The following is a 22,862-nucleotide window of genomic DNA, read 5'->3' on the forward strand; positions in this document are numbered from 1 at the left end:
CCTTTCCAAAAAGGGAATGTTGTGGTGTGGGTATTGGGTCATTGGTGGCAACTGTTTTCCTTCACAGCTCCACTCCTGCCCACGTGCAGCTCCTGTGCTGTGTGGGACCAAGAACAGAAGCTCTCAGGCTGAAGCTGGTTTTTAAAATTAATGAAATTATAGTACTTTCTTTTTTTCTTGAGACCCCCCTGGAAACAAACCCATGGTGTGGGAGCCTGGTGAGTGGCTCCCCCAGCCTCCCTGGGACAAGGTCCATGGTGCAGCTTTGGAGGATGCAATGCTTGTGTTCCTCCTTCCTACCCCATCTGAGGCCACAGATGCACATCCATCATCCGAGCCTGAATAATGGGGGATAATTCCTCCAGTATAAACAGACAGAGCTGCCAATAGCCAGACAACACCAGTACACACACAACTAAAAATGGGAAACTCTGTGCAGTTTAACAAGGCAGGATTCTCATGGGGACATGACACTGTTAGAGTTTTTAGGTGGTGTGTTAGTTTGAGGTTTATCCAGCATGAGAGAAATAAACTAAATTTTTATACGTGTTCCAAAAATGGCAGAAAATAGTAAGAAAAGTGTGTAATAAATACAGATCTAAATTTAACTTTGTTTAATGAATGAGAATTGAATTATGTATTCTTAGCAGAAAGTTGTGTGCATTTCTTAAATGAACAACTGTATGCTTGAAAAATAACAACTGCACTTTGTTGCATATTAAAATAAGTAATCACATTTTTCTCTAGTGAGCATTGTACAAAAATGGAGGGAAGGGAAAAGTGAAAGTAAAGGCTAACAGTAGCATTGTCAACTTCTAAAGAAACAGACTTGATGGAACTGTGCTGTGATACAGAAAAGCTCTTGTCTCTGGAGAAACAGCTTAAGGAAATGACTATGGCATGATCATATCCATTACAATACAGTTACAGCAGAACAGTTTTAAGGAACAAAATTAATCTGAATGTGTAATAAAAAGGGAAGTCATAAACTTCAATAGCTTATTCTGGACTACTTATTCATTGCAGAAAGAACAGATACTCAGGAATAAGATTCTGGCAGTGATGTTCAAAAGGACCTCACTCAACTGTTTTTATCTCAAGTCTGCTAGCAGCCTTATAGTCTCAGATTCCCAGGCATCCCAAGTGACAGGAGTGCCCAGCCCTCCACCTCTCTCATCCTCAGTGTGTGCAATGTGGCAGCTCATGCTGGGGCCAGCCCTTCAGGGAGAGGAAAGCAGGTGAGCTGGAGGCGGTGAGACAGGAACAGGGCCCAGGGTGTGTGGAAGTAACTCTGACAGGAGCTGGCACTGCTGATGGACCATCCTTGGATATTGGACATTGCTGCTGGCTTCAGGACACATCTCTCCCAGCCTACCCTGAATATCCACTTCAAAGAACTGGCTCTTTGCCAGGACTGTTTTCTGGCTTTCTTTGAGCTGCTGTTTGTTTTCTATTTTGGCTATGCTCCCTCATGATAAAAGCAGCCTTTGATACAAGTGCAGCACTTAGTGCACATCTCCTGTTCCTCCTGGCTCACTCCTCTCTAGATCTATCTCTGAGCATCTCTGCTTCTTGTTATGTTTTTGCTTCTAGTTATCTAACAACTGTTTCTCTGTTCTGTAAATCTTTTAGTTCCATGCCAACATTGTTTCTCTGTAGGTTCCCCAAAGGTTCAATTATCTGCCACTTGCTCCCTCTTTCTTCTTGTGCAATTTTCCACACTAATTACAAGCTCCACACCAAAGATACCCAACTGTCCCTAGACTTCCCCACTCTGGTGGCTCCATGCTCCTCTTCCTGACCTCAGCTGTGCTCTGAAGCACAAACAATGACTTCATCTCAACATTCTTCATAGGACTAGCTCAAAGACAGAAGTCTTTCTAAAAGGAATAAGCAGTTTCTGAAGACACAGCTCCCCGTTATTTCTCTTTTTGGCACCTCAGGATGTGATTGGGCTCTAAAAGGCATTACTAGTGGAGCAATCCTAGAAAAATTCCTGTCAATGCTGCAGTTGAACATCACTGTAAGGGAATCAGTGCAGTCCCACAATTAAAATCCTATCAGCACAAGGACCTCCTTGCTCAGCTAAGTGGTGCTGATACAAGGGGTTGCGCTGCCATGGTCATATTTTACTGGTGCAGTAAGGAAAAAAAATTATAAAAGAAAGGCTTTGTAAAATCAGGTCTACTTTGTTATATCAGTGGCTAGCCTTGTCAAGCTAGCAGTTTGCAAATTGCCATGTGAAAGCAATCCTGGTGTGAGCAGTTCATTAATATAACAACCTATTCCTGGGTGAAAAACAAGCAGCACCTGCATAAACATTAAATCTACCCCATGGGAACCAGTGAAGAAAATATGTAAACAATTTAAGAGGAGAGAGGTTTGATGGACAAGTAAAATAGCTTTTACTAACCAATAAATTGGCAAGAAATCTCCTAACCAATAGGAATCCCACACAAGGTCTGTAAAAGTGTATAAAAACGAGTTACATGAATAAAGAATAGGCTTTTTCCACCATGAAGAAAATGGAGTCTCATGTGTTTTATTCTGATATTTTACAAATACAGTTACACTGCCAGGATTTGGATGGTGTGGCCTGGGTTGGGGTTTGTGATTTCCTCTTGCTGCTCACACAGCCATGACTTTGACTGACAGGATCAGGATCCCATTGCTCTCCTACCACTTGGCTGTCTGGGTGCAAAGCCTCATTCATGATTGTGTCTTTCCACTGCTTAACTCCTTCCTTAGCTCTCAAGTCCCCACTGTCCAAATAAAGTTACATAGAAATGGTTTCCCTTCCATTTCAGCTGGCAAGAGGTCACATTTTCACATGAGCTTTATCCAGTAGGATAAAGGTGTAGGAACACCTCCTGATTGCAGGACCTGCCCCAGGAGTTGACCTAAATTGCTTTTTTGCACATCAGAACCATCTCTTGATATCTAGAGCACACACTTGCACTTCCTGAAAAAGTTTTTGCTATACTTTAAGCTGAGAACTTTCAAGAGACTTTGCAAAGTCTCTTTAGATATTTATCATAATGAAAGATGAAAATATGTGAGAATTTGGGAAATCCATGTTTTCACTCTAGTCTTGCATAACTTCTTCCTTCCCCTGTCTTAAACATAATAATACCTGGTTTCTATTTTAAGTGGCTGTGCTCATCATCCTTGCTTTTCAAGAAGTCCCCAAGATGCATCATAGTCACATTATCAGAGACATTACAGACCACAGAGATGAGCAGCATTCCCTGTAGACATCTGTCCACCCAAGCTAGGATTGAAGAGGAAAAAATGTTGTAGTGGATGGTTTAGAAGTGACACTATACTGAGAGAAATGTTTACAGTAAGAGAAAAGCAATTTGATCTCTGAATCAATACAGGAGCATTTGGCACAAACCAGACATTCCTCACCAAGGTAAATCCTGAGCTTTTTATTAAAACCAAGCCCATTTCAAGAGTGGTCAGCCCATTTCCCTTCATGCCTGTGCAGATAATAATTGTCTTACTTTAACCTTGAACCATTTCTGTGTTAAAAGCCGTTCTGGGTTTTCTGAATAAACCCAAATAATCTGTATTTACACATCTGTCCCCAGTAAAACAGCATCACATTCTTAAAATATGCAATTTAGTTAGTGTAAGTGAACAGTCAACCCTACTGAGGGCTCTGTTTTTCAAGCTGTATTTCTAGAGCTTGCCGGAAGGGCAGTCACTCTATCCCACATTCAAAGATGCCTTTTCTCCAAGAGTTCCCTTGGTGCTAAATGGGAGACACCAGAAGTCCACTACACTCCTCCCAAATACTTCAGTCATAGCAGAGATGTGTCCTGCCAGTGGGTTAAATATTGCTTCCCTCTGATGGCCTGTTTTGGACAGTAGGTCCTTAACATTTGATGCAACCTAAGAATCCAAACGTTGCTCTTTTTGTCTAAAACCTTAAAAAGGCAGCAAGCAAAAGGAATCACTGCAGCTCCCACCACTCACACTTTCTACACTGTGTCCAAGAATGTTTTGGTGCATAATCCCAGTCTGCAGGATAAAAAATGTGTATACTTCTACAGCTAGACTTGCACATTTAAGGAAAATGCTTTAGGGAGTAGAGTTACAATCTAAAGGAACTGGAAAATAGAAAAGCAAAATATTGCAAAAAAATTAGAAAGAAAACTGTCCATAACATACTCATGACCTATGATACCACTTTAAATGGGGACAAATAGGACATCTTTATTAATAAAGATCAAATGTGTTTATGAGCTTTAATTAAAGTCTGAACAACATCCCTTTGCATGAGTATGAGCAGATCTACCAGAACAAAGTACACAGCTGCTCCCAGCTAGACTCAGAAATACTATCTGATTATCAAAGAATTCCTGGCCTCCATAGAAACATTTCAATTCCAGACTATCAGGCTGCCCAGAGAGTCCATCCACAGTGGTAAAATGTGTTTCTGAAGTGACAATCCTACTTACATAAACAATTTAACTGTAGCCACTGCATACAAGCACATACTACATTACTGTTTAGACTTATTTTAACACCTATGAGAACTATTGCTCTGCCCAGGTACAGTCACATCAATTCACTTGGGAATTACTGCAGACTGTGATATAGGAAATTCACAAGAAATTTTTATTTTGGTTTTGTTTTACCTTGTATAACCTTGCTGTGCAGAGTTAGCTGACATAACATGTCCCTATAATTAAAGCAACTGCATGAAAACTAAAAAACTCCAACAAATACTGCATATAAATACATCACAGGTTTGAAGCCAGAAGGAGCCACTAAATTATTTCCTGTTAGGTCATGTCATTATATTTCATTAATTTCTAATGGGTCAAACCCAGTAATTTATTAAAACAAGTTAATAAAGGTGAAGTAATTTTCTGATTTGAAGATAGAGATGGAGAATTTGTTACTTCCATACCTAGTTTGTTATAGTAAGGGGAAGAAAGCACTATCTCCCTACTAAAAATTTATGCCTTTTTAAATTTATTTAAGGTTCAGGCTACTTGTTGTTGCTCAGCATTGCCCTGCTAGGATAGAGGCACCTTTGGTAGGGTTTTTTGTCTTCAAGTGACACATATTAATCCATCTTCTTAATGCAAGACAAAATGAGCTCTTGCACAACCTTTTCTCTTCCTCTGAATCATCTGTGGTTGTGTGCCTTAACTAATATTTCAACATCCCTTCTGAAAAGTAGGCACTCCTTCCTTACTTAATTGAAGCTACACAATAAGGTTTCCCCTGCTCCTCATTTTTCTCCCAGTTATGCAAGAGATATTTAGTATCTTGGCTCACAAAAAGAACATGTGTCCAGTTCTAACTTTTAATCCTGTAGTATAGACTCTCCATAATCTTAGAAGCAGACATTTTGCAAATCTTTCAGATTCTGTCCTCCTACACTCATAATCTGGCATTAGTTGTACTAAAATGATACAAGTCACACATTACTAACTTCAGTTATCAAACAAGCTAATCTATCTTGGGAGTAAATGCTATTTTTTTATTTCTACCCAAAAACTGTAGGAAAAAAAAAAGTAATTAAGATAGTGGAACTTCTCCCAGGAAACCCCTTTGAAAATGCCAATAATGCTTTGTTGACATTTTACAGGGTAGCTGTCAGTGGTAGGAAGCACTTGGCTCTTTAAAGCAGTTCTTGGCATGAAGGTTCCCATTTGTTTTGGCAACATTTCACATGACCACATGATGTCACACAGAAAGAGTGTGTACAATACTTTGCACTTCCTGCACTTGGAAAAATATTCAAGCTTCCAAATAAAATGGATTTACAGAGTAACAGTACTGTAATTTCCCTCCCACCCCCTCACACAGGAAGCGTTCATAGCCTGGTGACATATTAAGAATCATGTTCAAACTGCACTTGGATTTTGATACACTAGCAGATATATTAGGGATGTTGTCATTTTATTCTGTTCAGTCTTTCTGAAGTCTAAAGAATATTGGTAAGGAAGCCAGGAAATTAAACATTTACATCCTTCTTCCCCCAGTATTTCCTCCCAGTCTTACAAACCTGAATGTCAGAGCTTGAAGTCTTTACCCAGACACACTTCATGGCTTTCCAGTGAGGAGAATGTCATTTCACAGGCAATTCTTCAGCTTGGAAGAGTTGAAAATAAACAGGATTCTATAGGTTCAAGAGACCTTTTTGCTGGGTTCCCATCAGCTGAATTTAAGTAGATGGGTCCTGCTGAATCAGTGGCTAAGGCTTCATTATGTAGCAGTTTTCAGAAGCAGCCTTTTAGGCCTTGTGATAGGATTGAGATCTCCAAACCGGCAAGATGTTATTTCACATACAAACTCACTTTAATTAGCTTGATTTTTCTATGAAAACACCAGCCAGCTAGGAGAGAGTGAGACTAAATGATGGATAGCAATACATATCCTTCCTTAACTGTTCACATCACATCAGCACCTGAGTTGTTCATGAACCAGTTTCTGAAGAGTTCAGCATTTTCAGCTCAACTGATCAGTGCAACATCCTTTAAAACAGTCCCTTGCAAGCTGCAGTGTAGTTGAGCACCCAGGGACTGTCAGGACACTGAAGTCTGTGATCATTGCCCTCAAGAACACAAACAGAATAAAAGCCACACTACAGAACCATAAGGGATAGCAAGCTTGCCACAAAAAGGTTCAGACAACTGATGTGGGTATGGGTGTCTTAAGGGCATTTCCCCTCCTGCATTGCTTTAGCTGATGCTATGAAAACAATTCTTCCTTCTCCAAACCTTCACATCCATCTTCTCCCTATCTACCTATGAAACACTAAATGAGGATCTGTATGGCCACTTCCACCTAAAAGAAATTGCCTGCTTTCACACGCTCAGCTCTGCTCAAAGGGGAAGGAAGTGCTGGCAGCTTTTATGGTGTATACTTCAGAAAAAAGGTAAAACAAGGTAAAGTAGGAAACAGAGGTATTGAAATCCCTTCTCCACTAGAGATCTGCTCTCAGGCTGCAAGGTGGACAAGATTTATGGATGCTGCAGCAAAAGCATGAATACCTGCAATTATAATATTGAAACCCTTGTCATGATTTCATCTGTTTTCTAGGATTGTGATGCCTGGTATGAAGACAATCACCACACACAGTTACAGGTCTCATCTAGCAACTGCGCAGCTGCTCTTCCACTTCAGTTTGTTACAGTTCAGTAGCAACAACTGCTGTAGCAAAAGCTGGTCATGATTTCTCTGCACATAACCATGACCTTGTTTAGAGCTACAAAGATAATATGGTGGTTAAGGAAGATACCAAGTCCCCTTTATTATGGGCTTCCTTTGCATGTTAAAACTGTGAGGAAGAGGAAGAGAAGATGAATTTCAGTTGTGTAGTACCTACCTCCCAACCAAGCATTCAGAACTTGTGTAAATGTTGCTCATCCTTGCAGCAGAGCTCTATAATGGGTTATCCTTTCCCACCATATTAAGTCAGTTCGATTTATTGCAATTAGGTTAAAACCAAGCAAACAGGAGCCATTTTAAAATAGTTATCCTGTCCAGGAGTCAAATGTAAGACATTTCAGTACAGACTTTCTATATGAGAATTTACAGTTACATCCTGAGGTGTTAAGCACCAAAACAGGAATCATGGAACTATTTAAAAACCTGCTTCTCACATAGGAAAATGTCAGTCAAAATTCAGATCTTCACCTAGATCCTTCCAGGATTATTAATTTCATTTTAACCATGTATGTGATTTATAATATGCTCCAAATAAAGGCAAAGGACAGTATACACTGATCCCTACCACAGATATGAAGATATAGTCACACACACACACTCCTGATGTATCAGTCATCATGTACTTTTAAAGTCAGTTTTATCAGGTGTCATCTCTCAGCTCAAACAGCAATATAATCTGGTACATTAGGAATGGCTCAAGAGCAGATTTCTTCAAATTTCTGTTGATGGATGCCAGGAAACAAACAAGCAGGAGCTGTTCTTTCATATGACTATTCAAGTCTAGCAATGTCCTATTCCTAAAATTAGGATGCCAGCTAATAATTCAGCTTCAGCAGTGCCGTAGTTCATCCTCTAAGATGTAGATTTTTGTTTTTAAGTCTTTAAGTTCTCCTTGAATTTTACGTGTTAGTTTGTTTCCTTGGCGGATCTCACGCAGAATTGCAAGATCCTGGTCGTCTGGTGCCAAATTCATAGCCACCTAAAACAAAAAGAAAAACAGATTAAGAAAAAAGCTGTACAGAATACAATTTATGGAGTATTATGGTAAATATATGAGGGAGAGAACTCTAAAGGAGACCCTTTGTAGCCAGCAAAGGGGATGTGTAAGTTAATAGCTCATCACCAATAGAAAGGTGTTGCAGAATTAAAAATAAAGAACAAAGCTTTCATAACATTGTTTTTGTATTATAGTACTAGCAAGGAAAAAAACCTTAATAGAATATAACCATGTTGACTCATAGCCTGTTGACTCCTTTCTAGTTCCTGTGTTTTTTAGAGACACACAAAAAGGGGCAAGTTAAACTATTTATCAAGGAACTCCTATCTAGTTGTCAGTACCTCAGGAGATAAGATGACATTTTATCTTTTGCCTTTTCAGCTAGAGGTGTTCTAACTGCTGTGGCTGACCTGCTGCCCTCTGGAACTGCACAAGATTCAAGAGCAGTTCAAGTCCAAAGCTTTAACTGGCAGTGCCTGTACTGAGCTGAGTAAAGGCTGCTGGATAATCAGAATTCCTGATGGCAAGCTGGCCAGGGCTGACATTTCCTGTCACCCTGAAATTGGACAGAGCATGCCAGCCCAGCCACTTTCAAGGGCACAGCATGGGAAACTGCTGTAAAATCCCTCTATTCTCTTGACCCACCTATGGTTTCTTATTGTGTCATCATGTAGTTCTCAGTCCAAAATGTTAATATGCAAATCAGGAAATGTAGTCATCTTTAGTCATTTTGACCTCAAGCAACAAGAAGGATTGAATGATCACTCTGGAGACTTTTTGCAAGTGCTTTGTTCCCCTGCCCTCTTGTGGTCAACAGTGTTAAGAAATGGAGAGTACAATGAAGAGCCCATCCACAGATATAAAACATACAAGTCTCCAGTAAAGGCATCATACACACTTTTTCCTCTCATTTATATACTGCTTTAAGTCCTTGAAGAAAATCCATAGGCCATTGCAAAAAAAAAAAAAAAAAAAAAAAAAAACCCAAAAAACCAAAAAACTCCAACAAATTCAAGCCTTTAATCAAAATAAATGCATTAATCTGCATAAACTGAGCTGTGCATCAAAAGTGCAGGAAAAGAATGAATCTGTAGCACTGCCAGACTCCTGAAGGAGAGTCTAAGCTATGCCAAGATCATCCTCTCAAGCACATTATAGATAAAAGTCTCATCTTTAACTCCAAGCAGCAACAAGGCTGTGCTTTTCCCTCTAAGCTGTTCTGATGTTCATCTACACACCTGGAAGCTACTACAGACAACACAGCTTCCAGCCACTGCTTCTGCAGTGATTTTTGCAAAGTCACAAATGCATACTAAAGTAATAAACAGAGTATTCAAAATACTTAAGACAATGATCAACCTCTTAATGGAACAGAACCAAACACTGTGGCTCTCACAAAGAAAATAAACACTCATTTTCTTTGCAGGATAAACTTCTGAATCAAACCACTGCCTTGCAATTTTGAGATAGCTAGGTAAGCTAAAAGTATCACATATGAACTTTTGAGAGTAGAAACAAAAATACACAGTTAATGTATAAAAAGGACAGTTCTTGGTAAGCTTGATGCCTATTTGATAAACAAAGACGAATCTCTTTTGTTTTGTAAAATACAGAGGAGGCAAGTTTGTCAGACACTGATATTTAAAGACACACTTAGAAAATGAATTATATTTCCTTAACCCTAAGGGAATACTACTTTAAATACTGAGAATACATCTCTACAGGAGATAAGCCCACAACAGTCTGCCTCAGAAAGGCTTAGCTGTTACCTTATAAATCTTCTTCTCTACATCTTTCAGTTTCTGCTGAAGCTGTTTGATGTCATTCTTGAAGCCCTCTACTTCCAGATTCCGACGTTTTTCCAAGGCTTCGCAGCGCTGAGTCATCAGTTTCAGGCGCTTGCCCATCTTCTCTGAGCGTTCCTGAGGAGAGGAGAACTCCATTGGCCATACAGAATAAATGCTGCAAGATCATCCCACAGCCAGGAGATGATTACACACTAATTACCTGAAAGAGTTCTTTGCCAGCATCTCTCTCCTCACGCATCCTAGCCACCTCCCCTTCCAGGGAGACACACTGCTCCCTGTACATGTGTGACAGGTGTTTCTCCTGCACCAGCTTGTCTTGCAGTAACTAGCACATAGGAAGAAAAAAAAAACTAATTCAAGACTGCTCACAAAACTTCCCCTGCCCTGTACAAGCAAGTGTGATATTACTGCTAATATGGCAGGAAAATAAAAATTAACTGGAACTAGAGCTCGCAAGTATGTGAGGACAATATTCTAACTTCAGTCCTATTACCAAAACCTTTGAATAAGTTACCAGTTTGGTAATTAATGCTCTAACTCCCTTTTCACAGCTGCTTGCCCAGCACTACACTTCAGAAGCATCTGCATTCAGGGCTAGATGGCAACAATTCCCTATTGCCTGTTTACTTTCCAATTCCTTATTCTCATCTCCCAGCTTCTCACTGGAAGTGTAGTGGAAGAGGAAGAAAAATTCAGATTGCTAGAGAAGAGCTGGAAGACATCAATTGAGAGGGCTCATTCTCCCCTGACAGCATCAAGGAAAACCCAGACATTGCTTTAATTCTAAGACCATTAGCTCAGAGCACTTACAGGAACAGAGAGCACATGCAGTCAGCAGGTTGAAAACTGTTGGCCCCACTTACCACACAGCTTACAGAATTTGGGTTTTTTTCTGAGCAAGAAAGAAACTGACAGTGACACGCTACCATAAATCCTAACTGTACATTTTATCTGAAATTTGAAGGTGATGCTGATTTTGAAGCAGGAGGGGATTTTTATTTAGATTACTGCTAACAACAATGTAACTTAAGGCAATCCAGTACAACTTTGGAAGTGCTGCTAGTGACTGTGTATCGTGCCAAAGCCAAGGTGTTTGCAATTTTCTAGTCAAAAACTGTTAAAGAGTGCTCTACCAAAGACAAAAAAAATTACCTTTATTTCTTTGCTGTGGCATTTTGAAGCTCCATCACTTCCTTGAAGCATCTTCTTCAGCTCTGCCTGCTTCTTTTGTCCTGACTCTGTGCTGAAAGCAAGTTGATCCAGATCTTTGCCAAGTTTCCTCAACAGACTGTCCTTCTCTGCCATCCATGCTTTCTCATTTGCTCTGGCATCAAACTTGAGCTGGAGAAAGTCCCGGGTACTCTCATACAAGAGATTTTGGGTCTTATGGAGCCTGCAAAAAGGGATCCCAGTGGAGTTAACATCATTCCTAGTGCCTACCTTAATTTCACCAGTCATCACTGCAAGTTGGAAGAAGCACAGGAGAAGACACATGGTCTAAATGTGAGTTTAACTCTTCTCATCTAATGAAATAAGTGCTCTTCTTCCAATGTGAGAGAAGATTTTTAATAAGCACATTATTCCACTCATCTTCCACACACACTACTAGATGGCTGCTGCAGAAAGCAACACACTGAAAGTCATAACATTTCTATTGCTCCCTCTCATCTCATTAACTACATCATGGCCATGCTCTCACTCACTTTTCTGTTATAGCTTTGATCTTGTCCTGGTCCTTCTGGTGCCGGACCTCAGCTTCCTCCATCTGAATCCGCCTGTCCTCGAGCAGGGACTCAACCTGTTCCTTGGTCAGTCGTGTCTGTTCTTCTATCTGAGCCTGCAGGGCCTTCACCTGCACAAGCAAACAAAGCCATCACAGAGCAAGGCCTCACACCAGCTCTGCTCCTGTTAAATTCCAAGATTTAGATCAAAAACTGTACCTGATAACACCTCTGGCAGTTCTAATTTCTCCATGTTTTGTTTTAATGCTAAGTATTTCAAACAACTTGCTGTAGGCAAGAGAGGCATACCATAAGGAGCAACATTCAATTATTAATATTTTTATACTCTTGAGATTTAAATTGCACACATCTAACAAATCCTGTGGAATATGCAGAGTCATCTGTACCTTTGCTTGAATAATATTAATAATAAAAAAATCAGCCACCATCAATATCTGCTGAACAAGTTCATCCATTATTTGTTTGATTCATCCTTCCTCATACTTCGCATACAGCTTCTGGCATCTTCCCCAGTTCATGATTCTGCACATTTTTATCTTTCATTGTGTCATGCTACCTATACCTAAACTTCTATGGAAGTCTAGAAAAGGGAACAGTTCATTGTATCAGTGCACTTTGTGGGGCTGCTGTGCCTCAAACACATTGCTTTTGTCAAGCTTCCACAGAACACCCAACCCTGCACATCTTCAGTGGGTTTAATGTAAATTCATATCTGCTATCAAGCTATGGGAGATAACATCAATTACACATTCTGCACTTAAGGACAACATATTTCAATTGATATTACTGGAACATCTGCTTGCATAAAGCTTCCAGAATCAGTTCTTAAATTCACATTCACAGCAAAGGAACAGCTAAGTAAACTGACAAAGTGTGGATCCATAGTAAGATGCAGGGATTTACACAACTTGTACATCTACATCTTAAGCAGATAGAGTATTTTTTATCATAATTTTCTGCAACCCAGCAATTATGTCCATCAGTTAGCAAAAGTTTTTACCTGTAGTAGAAGTGTGTCATCATCTTTTTGATCTCTCTCAGAGCTTCTTAATTTCTCTACTTTTGCTGCTGCTTTTGAAGTGCTCTTCTCTGTACCTAATGAAGAAATTTAACTGAAGTAGGAAAGGGTTTTCCAATGTACTTGCAGTACCTTGCCAAGCATGACATATTTGTGTTCTGGTGGCCTACAGGAGCAGCAGAAAGACTTCCACTGCTACAGTCACAAGGACTTCTATGAGGGTTAGCTGGAAGAATTCTAGAACTTCTGGGGATCACACACCTTTATCCCCTCTATCACACTGCAATATTTAGGCACCCTCCTAATTTTGTTGGCATATATAGAAAGAAAACTTGACATGTTTTCTTAAAATAAATGATGAATAGGCAGATGCCACAGCGGCACAAACATCAAGGCTTGAATGAGTTTTGAGCTTGTTGGCTAACTTCAGTCAATTTGATTAAATAATTATGTAACACAGCCTCCTCCTTAGCTGAGAACATCAGGGACATGAAAGCTAATGCTGTTTTAAAGGATGATGAAGGGAAGCCAGGAGTACTCCATGGATATGTACAGACACATTTAGGGAACTTAATGGAGATTTACCAAAGCATTCACATATTTCCTGTAGCTCATTATTTTGGCATACAGAAGACAGACAAAAACAGCAAGAGCTGAGCTGCTGTTACTCAGCTTGGTGTGGTACCTGTGCTAGAAACATCATCTTGTTCATGGGTCTCTGGTGGCCTTTGCAGCACAGTAACCTACAGAAACAAGACAAATGCACTGAGCATCTACTTCACCAAAGGTGCAATGGTCAAGAGCAAACCTTAAAAAGTTAAGATGATATATCCAAAAGAACAGCATTACCTGACTTCTACCACAAGACAAGGAAGGCATTACATTTCACAAGTGTAATGCCCATGTTGAAAAGTTTCCTTTGTCATGGATAAGTTTTGCCATTACTGCCTCTATTTTTCACCAGAAAAGTGCAAAGTAATTCTGCCTTTGATGGCTTAATTAGGATGAAAATCAGCACCCCCAGCAGGAAAAAGAGCATTTTGGAAACAGAGAGAAGAGGAAGGTGAACATGATGTTATTTCCTTCTTTTATACTCCTTCTTGTCTCAGAAAGACAGAGAAACATAAAGCTTCATTTATCAGCACATCCACTCCAGATACTGAACAAGCCTGAGATAGAAGCTAAGTGATAAAAATACTGAAACTCAAGTGTTGAACTGAAACCCACCTAAAAAAAAACGGAGGCCATGAAAGAGCAGGTTATAACCCCAATGCTTATCTTTAGGTTGATATTACATAATAGGCTTAATTTTAGAGCTACCCTAGACCAGAAATTTTAAAGCTTTGCAAGATTTTTGAAGAGCTTGAGCAGTGCAGAGCAACCATGAACAATGCAGCATATTTCAGCCTTTTTCTGCACCTTATTCCAAAAGAGATCCTATATTCCCATCATTATCTCTGTACATACAAATCATTCATGACTTTCCTGATTAGGTTCAGCTGCATTGCACATCATATGTGCTGCCATTTAAACAATTCAACATCACTTCTGAAATATGCAACACAATGTTGTCTAGAGGGGATGGTTCTTCAACAATCCTCAGCACAGGAAACTGCTGCAGCAACCTTGACACATTCCTTACTGAAGCTCTAAGAGACAGGGATTCTGAGATAGCTGAGCTTCAAACACTGGGCCTGGCCATTTTCTGCACTTTTTGTTTTCCTTTTTGTGGTGTTCTTGCCATCTTCTTGACAACCATTTGCCAGATGACTTCAGACTCCCATCTGACATTTCAGAGGCTGAGCTGGAGGTATGTTTTGAAGGCAGGAGGAGGCTGATGCTAACAGGATCTACTTTCAGTGTGCTTGCTCTTACTTACCTTTATACTACAGCTCTTGTTGATGTCAGACTCCCCATACCTGCTGTTGCAACCTGATGTTGCTACAGACCCCTCTTGCTTTGGGCTCATTTAGCAGCCTTGGATTTGTGGGACAGATCTGGTCTGTGGTCAGACACTGGGATACAGATACTCATGTTAAAATCCAAAGAGGAGATCTACAGAAAAATGGAACATGCCTTATGTGGAGGCTCCTTATGAAAATATGTAATTTCTCCTTCATCTGCTCCCAGTATAGCGAGGAGTTGTTGGATTTTTCTCCTGTCCTCCAACTCCCTGGAATACAAAGTGAAAATAGGAAAATAGACAATAGAAAATACATAAATAGAAGCAGATTTTTTTAAATACATCACAATATTGTGACACACTGTCCTTTTACTTTACCTGTTGATGCCTGCAAGTTTTCCAACCTGTTGCAGTTCCTGAGGATACTGCTTTAAAATAAACTCCCAAAGACATTCCTGATGTTGCCAATACCAGAACACTACCAATTTTGCTGAGATTGGGGGGCATTTCTCTTTTCAAGTATGACAATGCTTGTAGGCTGCTACAATAGCACATGGTGAAAAGAATCTGCATTAAGAGTTATGAGCTGCCTAAAATTCTCTCAGATTGTAGGTGTCCATTGTTTTTAAAGCAAACTACATTAAGGGCTGTATCAGACTTTTTATCACACTCCTGAGAAGTGTCAAAGCACACCAACACATATTTTGACTTAAGTTCTTATATCTTGCATGGAAAAATTCATGCTGGAGCACAGAAAGAGTGAGGAGGAAGAAGTAGCAGAGACAACATGCAATGAATTGACCACAACCCCCATTCCCTCCCTCTCTGTGCTCCTCAGGAGGAGGAGGTAGAAAATTCATGAGTCAAGTTGAGCTGGGAGAAGAGAAGTGTGGGGGAAAGGTATTTTAAGATCTGGGTTTATTTCTCATTAATCCTACTGTGATTTCATAGAATGGTTTGGGTTGGAAGGAACCTTAGAGATAATCTAGTTTCAATGCCCTTGCCACAGGCTGGGAACCTTCCACTAAACCAGGTTTCTCAGAGACCCATTCAACCTGGCCTTGAACACTGCCAGGGGATGGGGCAGGCACAGCTTCTCTTGGCAGCCTGTTCCAGGGGCTCACCATCCTCATACATTAAAGCTATACTAAAGAAACAGGAAAGATACATCAGAAGGCTTGACAAGAATGAATAATAAAAACCCATGACCAACTATAGAGTCCTACAAAGCTGGACTGGCAATGGTCATTAAGTAAAAACAATTCACACGGAACCAATCAAAGATGCACCTGTTGGTAAGCAACATCCAGACCATGTGGGAATCTATAAAATCAGAGGGTTTTGGGAAAGCTGCAAAAGGCAGGCCTCAGAGACAGCAGAACTGTGATTAGAGCTAAGCAGTAGCCGTGAGAGAGCTCAGCAGAAAAATTATGTAAAATGTAGAAAAGTAAGGACAAATAGAACAACAGTCTGTGTATTAAAGCTTGTTTGGAATCATTCTTTAAGCTACAGTTTATCTAACAAGTTTATCTAACAAGATATCAGGAAGTTTTAAGCTTAATAATAGAGCTCTGTGCATTGTGTTTTAAGGCTTACAAACAAGTATTGTATTTGAAATAAGCAAGCATTGGTTTAACTAAAGGTACATGTGCTTATAGTGGTTGGATGGAACTACTGTCAACATGCTCTTGCTTTGTGAGATTGGTCAAAAAATCTATAAAGTAACTTGTAACATTAAGTTCTTAGTCTGCTGCCTGAGATGTGAGCTGATGGCATCTTCTCATTGTCATAATCATGTAATGGGACTGAAAAATAAATGTAATTTTCAGTCCCATTACATGATTATGACAATGGCTGAAAAAGAAAACAGGTCAAAGCACATCCCTAGCAGTTCTGTCTAATTCATAACGTGTACACAAACCCCTGACCAGCGATAAATGGTGCTCCTCTGTGAGGAACTTTGTCAGACTAGAAGACTAACAAATGCAATAAACCACATTCCAAGCAATCAGATAATATTGTTCACATATCTTTACTGAGGCTTCTCAGGAGAAAAACCCTGAAGGTGAAGGGATTTTTCAGAAACCACCCTGGTGCCAGCCCACCTGAGTTTGAGGCGGTCGTTCTCCGCGTAGAGGCGAAGGACCTGCTCCTTCTCCTGGAACAGATACACCTGCATGTCACTCAAAGCCTTCTGCAGCTCTGCAATCTCCTCCTCCAAGTGCCGCACTTCCCACTGCAGCTGGTGCTGAGTGCAGACAACAAGGGACTTGAAACGGAACAGAGCACTGGGCAACAGTTACAAACTTCAAACTGCTCGTGCTCTGAGGCTGGAGCTGGGAGAGAACAGCCAGCTCAGGAATTATTTTATTGTGCTGTAATATTTGACCAGATGAGGGCAGTATTGGAAAAATTGGGAAAATTATTTTAAAGTGTTTCAGCTGGGAGTTCATAGCCCTGAGAATCACTGTCACTACACAACAGTGCAGTTGCTAGCGGCTGCATTTCCACACTGGTGGTCAGAGCAGGTATGGGGAGTCTGACATGAACAAAAGCCTAGCAAAGCCTCCAACAGCATTTATTTTTGAAATACATCACTGAAGAACAAACACTAAAATAATGTATGATTTAGCAGCGAGCAATCCAGCTACTTATTATGTTTCATTTTTTCCACCTGCATAGGAATCTGCCAACACTCCTGTATGAAAAAAAAAATCATTATTTTGCAACCTGCCCCTCTTTTTCCCACATGACAGTGAGATGTACAGTACACCCCCAAGGGCTTTCAGGCTGCTTCAAGCATGGCCAGTGCTTGAGGAGGCACCTCAATCACCTCAGCAGTCACTGTTTTATTCCCAAAAAACCATCCACAATTACAAAGATGACTGCTAGGCTGATGCATGCTACAGCCTGTATCAGGACACTGCATATCTTGCAGGTGTTCTTTAAGATTTCTTCCTCTTAAAAGGCAATTTTTAAAATTTCTACTTAACAGCTTATGAATGCCACTGCAGTAAATACAAGTTATAGCCATAAGTCAAAGCCTATTAAATTTGGACAAAAGAGCATTCCTTCACTACAAGAAGGAAGGGAAAGAAGCTGGACAACATGGGAAATGAGCATCTAAAGTCAGGCCTTAATAAAAAAAAGGCAAAATTTCCAGTGGGAAGACATAACCAAGCTATAATAACTTTTGAAGAACATCCTACAGGCATTTTTCTGTTTGATTTGACAGAGGACAGAGAGCTAGATCATAAAATCCACCACACTGATAAATCCCAAGACTTCTATGCTGAATTTTCACCTGAATAAAAACACTAATCACGTGCATGTAATCCATAATTGTTCCAAAACTCATTTCCCAACCTGTTCATCATAGGTTTGCTTGTATTTCTCCAGCCTTTTCACCAATTCCTCGTGCTCCTCATCGAAGTCAGCGATCTTCCTGCGGTAATAGTCCAGCAGCTCGTGGGAGGGGTTCAGATGGGCCAGGCGCTCCCCGATGGGTGGCAGGGGAGGGAAATCCTCCAGACTGGGACACCGGGACTCAGCAGATCTGGAGGAGGCACGGGGGGTGGGCACCCTGCAGGGAAACAGGTCTCCGGTGACATGCAAGCCTCAGACATGGAAATGAAAACACTTTCTAAAGTAGCTAAAAATATTTCAAGTTTATACACAGATTAGCTCCACTGTTCTCTGGGTATTAGCAGGTCATGGCATTTAGGAAAAGCAAGAACTTTGATAAAGAGCAGCTTGCAGGTTTATTGTACTGTGGAGGAGTGCCCAACCCATAGAAAAGATAAAAAAATATGTTATGGACGCAAAGCCTCGTACATTATCTGCAAAGAGGAGAAAAAAAATACAAGGAAAGAACTCAGAGGATAAATAGTCCATTGCTGTTCAATTAGAAGCAGCAGCCACTGTGAAAAAAACAGGAAAACAATCTGTGCCAGTCTCTATCAGACACCCAAACAGAAAAACACTTTCCAAATAGCCCACTGAATGAAGATGATAATTCAGGCTAGCTAATGCACCAGCCATTATAACTTAGGGTGTAGGAATCTATTTGCTTTCCTTTCTGGTGTACTTGATGCTCTTATCCACATAGCTTGCCCACCCTCAACACTGAAATAGAGGCTTCCAAGTTCTTGACTATTATGTTGAAGTGCTACATAGAAAGCAAATCAATGCTATATAAATCAAACCAAGGATGTGTATAATTACATACTGTATTTTTCCTCAAAACAAAATTTAGTGCATCCAAGCATTTAATCTGTTCAAATCGGAAGCAATTTCGAAAACAGAGCTGCAGAGTTAGAAAAAAAACCCCTTAGCACTCTTTTCATTACTTATATTGATACTACAAACTTTTTTTTTTTTAAACGATACTATGACTAACAGAAGCTAAGAAGCTTCTTGACCAAAGTGCTGCTTAGTCAAAATGTGGTTGTGTAGAATCAGGAGTTTTGATAAAAAAATTATTTGGCAATGGTGACCTTTATGGGGCCACTCACCAAAGCTGCTTGGCTCAGAACCCCAGCGCACACGCATGAAAACTCTGAGCACTGTAGGAAAGCATTAAATACGCCAAAGTGTAAGTATTAAGTGCAGAAAGTTGCTAAAAGACCAGAAACTCCTTAACCAATACACTTAGAAAAAGAGGCAACCCAGGCACAAGGTGAGCATTTCACTGCTGAAGAGCAGCAGAAAGTGAAAGACAGAAGAAGGAAGCACAGCAGGCACAGGAGCACACCTAGAGGCGCGCTAGGGCAAACTAATCTACCAGAAAGTAAAGAAAAGGCTCCGGGAGCCAGCGAGGAAAGGGCTCCGGGCGTCGCAGCAGCAGCAGCCGCCGCCCCACCCTCACTACCTTGGGCAGCGCGAGCTCCCCGCAGCGCGCTCCGCTGCGCTCATCGCGGCCCTGCGGAGAGCCGGGCTGTCCATGGGTGGGGGAAAGGGGCTTCGGGCACCCCGGTAGGCTGGTGAAAAGGGGGTGCCCGGCGGGAACCCCGCTGGAAAAGCCCCGGGATAGAAGTCCCCGGATGGGGGTCCCGCTCCGCCTCCTCACAAGCCCCAACGGCCGAGCAACGGCTACACCGGCCCCGCCGCCGCTTAAACGGCGCGACGCCCCGCCCCCGCGGGCTCCTCCAATCACAGACAGGCTTTTATACGGCTCCGGCGGCCTGTGCCAATCAGCGCTCGCGACATGGGCGGCAGCGGTTCCGCGCAGGCGCGTCTGGGAGTTGTAGTTCTGGAGTGGCCGGAGGGCCCATGGCGGAGTACTGGGCCTGTGCCTGTGAGGGCAGCGATTTGCAAAGGGCAAAATAAAATCAACCTTTGTCCACACCAGCAAAACACGCTGTGCAAAATGCTCCTTTTCCTTTGAAAGTGGTTTGGCATTCTGAGCGGCCACAAGACGTTACTGGCACAAATTCTGGATGAATTGAATGTGTTCTTTAGGTCATCCCAGTGCCTTTTAGTCTCCTCATCCTCCTCATGCATTCCCAGTAGTACCTAAGGGTTGCCATTTATGCAAACGATTTCCTAATTTATTATTTCCAAGCGATTTCCTAATTTATTAAGTGTGCTGGAGAAAAAACCAATTTGCTCAGTGTGAAAAATGCCAATCACTTGTTTTTAAAATTTTGAAAGTTTAATAGTAATAAAATGGTTATAAAAATAGTAATATAGTTACAGTAATAATAAGTTGGACAATTAGGATTTAGGACAATATGAGTTTGTTTCTTCTGATAATGGAGAATTAAATTCTTTTCCTCTGAAAGATTTAGGTGTCCTGTGGCTGCTATCTTGGTGGGAGTTCTCTCTTTAAAAAAAAATCTTACGTAGCATAGTTTCTATTTTAACATTATGTTGTAACCTAAAACTATATTTAACACACTACTTAAGAGAATTAATACAGCATAACTCTCTAAGCTACACATATAATATTAAAATTAATATTTGAGATAAAGCCAATCATAAAATATGCATTTTTCACACTCAGCAATAAGCCAGGGTTCTTTTTGCATAAGACTTTGTTTAAGAGACATGGACTTTTTTTGTCAAAAAAAGGCTTATTTATGAAACCATGAGGTTCTTCCTTATCACAATTTGCAGCTTCTTTGTGAGGGGAAGAGGAGGAGCAGGCATTTATCTCTTTTTGGTGACCAGTGACAGGACCCGAGGGAATGGCCATGTGAAAAACACCAATCACTTGTGTTAAAATTTGAAAAGTTTTATAGTAATAAAATAGTTATAAAAATAGTCATAAAAATGAGAATTTGGACAATCAAAGGTAGGACAATAAAGGACAATAAAAGCCAAGAATTATGGATGTCTGGGTGTCTGGCACTCTGCCATAGAAACACACCTTGTTAACAAAGGATTAACTGTTAAAAGCAATAGCATGTTGCATATTCATATATCTCATACATGATACAAAATATTATTTTCAAACAAAGGGTGTTCTCTGGTTATTGTCAACTTCCTCCCTCATCTTGTAAATCAATTGTCTTGGTCCCTCAAAGTCTGGTTCTTCCCGATGAGGAGGCAATAATTCTTCTCTTGGGTTTTTTTGTGTCTTGTGGCTGTTATCTCTCCTTGAGCTAGTTAGAAAAAGTATCTTACATCACACAGTTTCTGTAGCCTAAAACTATATTCTACCATACTACAGCACAACAAAAAAAGGATTAATACAGCATAACTTTCCAACATAACACATATAGTACTGTGTTTTAATATTTCCAAAAAGTCAATCATATAATATGCATTTTCACAGCCTGAAGCTGTGCCAGGGCAGGTTTAGGTTGGGTATCAGGAAAAGGTTTTACCCACAGAGGGTGGCTGGGCACTGGAACAGCTCCCCAGGGCAGTGGGCACAGCACAGCCTGCCAGAGCTCAAAATGTGTTTGGACAATGGCCTCAGGCACAATGGGGTTCTTGGGGTTCCCTGTGCAGGAGTTGGACTCAGTGATCCCTGTGGGTCCCTTCCAACTCAGAACATTCTGTGACTCTGTGATTCTTCTTCAAATCAATTTCCTCATGAAAATAGCAGGGTAGATCTTTTCTGTGGCAAAGTCCAGAAGCAAGGCTGCTGTCAGGGACTGGCCCTGATGACCCTTGTTGGTTGGTCCCTTCCAGCTCAGGATATTTATGATTCCCTGGGGTTAGACAGGGGGCTGTCCCTACTCTCATAGAGCAGCTGCAGACATTGTATGAGGGGCTGAAGTCTTCTCTCAGGGAGATGATAAATAACCCGAGATAACCAAGGAGAATAAAAACTGACATGGAGTACATGTGGACTGTCACATTCACATTCTCTGAAAAATCCTTTTGCCAAGGATTTTTCTCCTGGGAAGCTGAGAAGCCTCAGAGAAAAGGGAAAACAAATATTATCTCATTTGATTCTCCTGTGTTTTCCTCATCTGGAATATGTTAGGAGATTGTTTACCCACAGGTGATTGTTTCATTGGATTCTGGTGTGAGTTGTTTTCACTCATTGCCAATCAGTGCCAAGCTGTGTCAGGACTCTGGAAAGAGTCACAAGTTTTCATTATTATCTTTTTAGCCTTCTGTAGGTATCTTTTCTGTATTCTTTAGTATAGTTTATTATAGTATTCTTTACTATAATAGAGTATCATAAAATAATAAATTAGCTTTCTGAGAACATGGAGTCGGATTCATCATTCCTTCTTCCCTACCACGGGGGTCCCTGCAAATACAATATGTGGACAGGTGTTTTAAAGGCCAACAGCCCCAAAACAAGAGCAGGTAATAGAGAAAAGCTTAAAATTCTCTTTTAAAAAGGATCTCTTGCAGGATTGATGAGAAAAATGCCCTCTTAGGTTATATGGGATATTTAGGTTTGCTGCTGCAACATTCCCAACATTGCCTCCCAGAGATCTCCACTAGCCTAAATATCTTAACATAAAACCAAAACAACCTTGAAGAGTCTACAGAGAAACCAGCAAAAGACTGGATCTTAAAACAAAACTTTTGAGCAGGGAGATTTTTCCTTCTGGTATTCCTGGCTAAATCACCGCTTATCTTAGAAACTGGGTACGTGGTGATTCTGTTGTTGGGAACACTCAGAAGAGAGACTCAAGCAAATAATAAAAGAAAAAAAAAAAAAGTGGAAGGAGCTTGTAGAGATATATAATTTCTAGACAGTCATAAGGAAACATCTGAATCCCACATGCTT

General features: G+C 40.7%; 1 protein-coding gene across 3 annotated transcripts; it reads right to left on the reverse strand.

The window, feature by feature from the left end:
* Positions 1–6,409: 6,409 nt before the first annotated feature.
* On the reverse strand, positions 6,410–19,630 carry CCDC77 (coiled-coil domain containing 77). Of its 3 annotated transcripts, none has more exons than XM_058022841.1 (11): positions 19,533–19,630; positions 18,029–18,245; positions 16,768–16,820; positions 14,836–14,932; positions 13,445–13,502; positions 12,742–12,836; positions 11,703–11,851; positions 11,152–11,392; positions 10,199–10,324; positions 9,961–10,113; positions 6,410–8,173 (listed from the first exon to the last, which is right to left on the reverse strand). In XM_058022841.1, exons 1-11 carry the CDS (start codon positions 19,604–19,606, stop codon positions 8,024–8,026), a joined length of 1,413 nt encoding a protein of 470 aa, XP_057878824.1. In that variant the 5' UTR covers positions 19,607–19,630; the 3' UTR covers positions 6,410–8,023. The 3 variants fall into 3 exon arrangements, with proteins under 3 accessions (XP_057878824.1, XP_057878823.1, XP_057878825.1); XM_058022840.1 differs by having other exon boundaries at positions 16,768–16,910; XM_058022842.1 differs by lacking the exons at positions 14,836–14,932; positions 16,768–16,820.
* Between the last annotated feature and the right edge of the window lie 3,232 nt (positions 19,631–22,862).

Source organism: Melospiza georgiana, chromosome 4 (assembly GCF_028018845.1).
Source record: "Melospiza georgiana isolate bMelGeo1 chromosome 4, bMelGeo1.pri, whole genome shotgun sequence".
In the NCBI taxonomy this organism is placed as follows: Eukaryota; Metazoa; Chordata; class Aves; order Passeriformes; family Passerellidae; genus Melospiza; species Melospiza georgiana.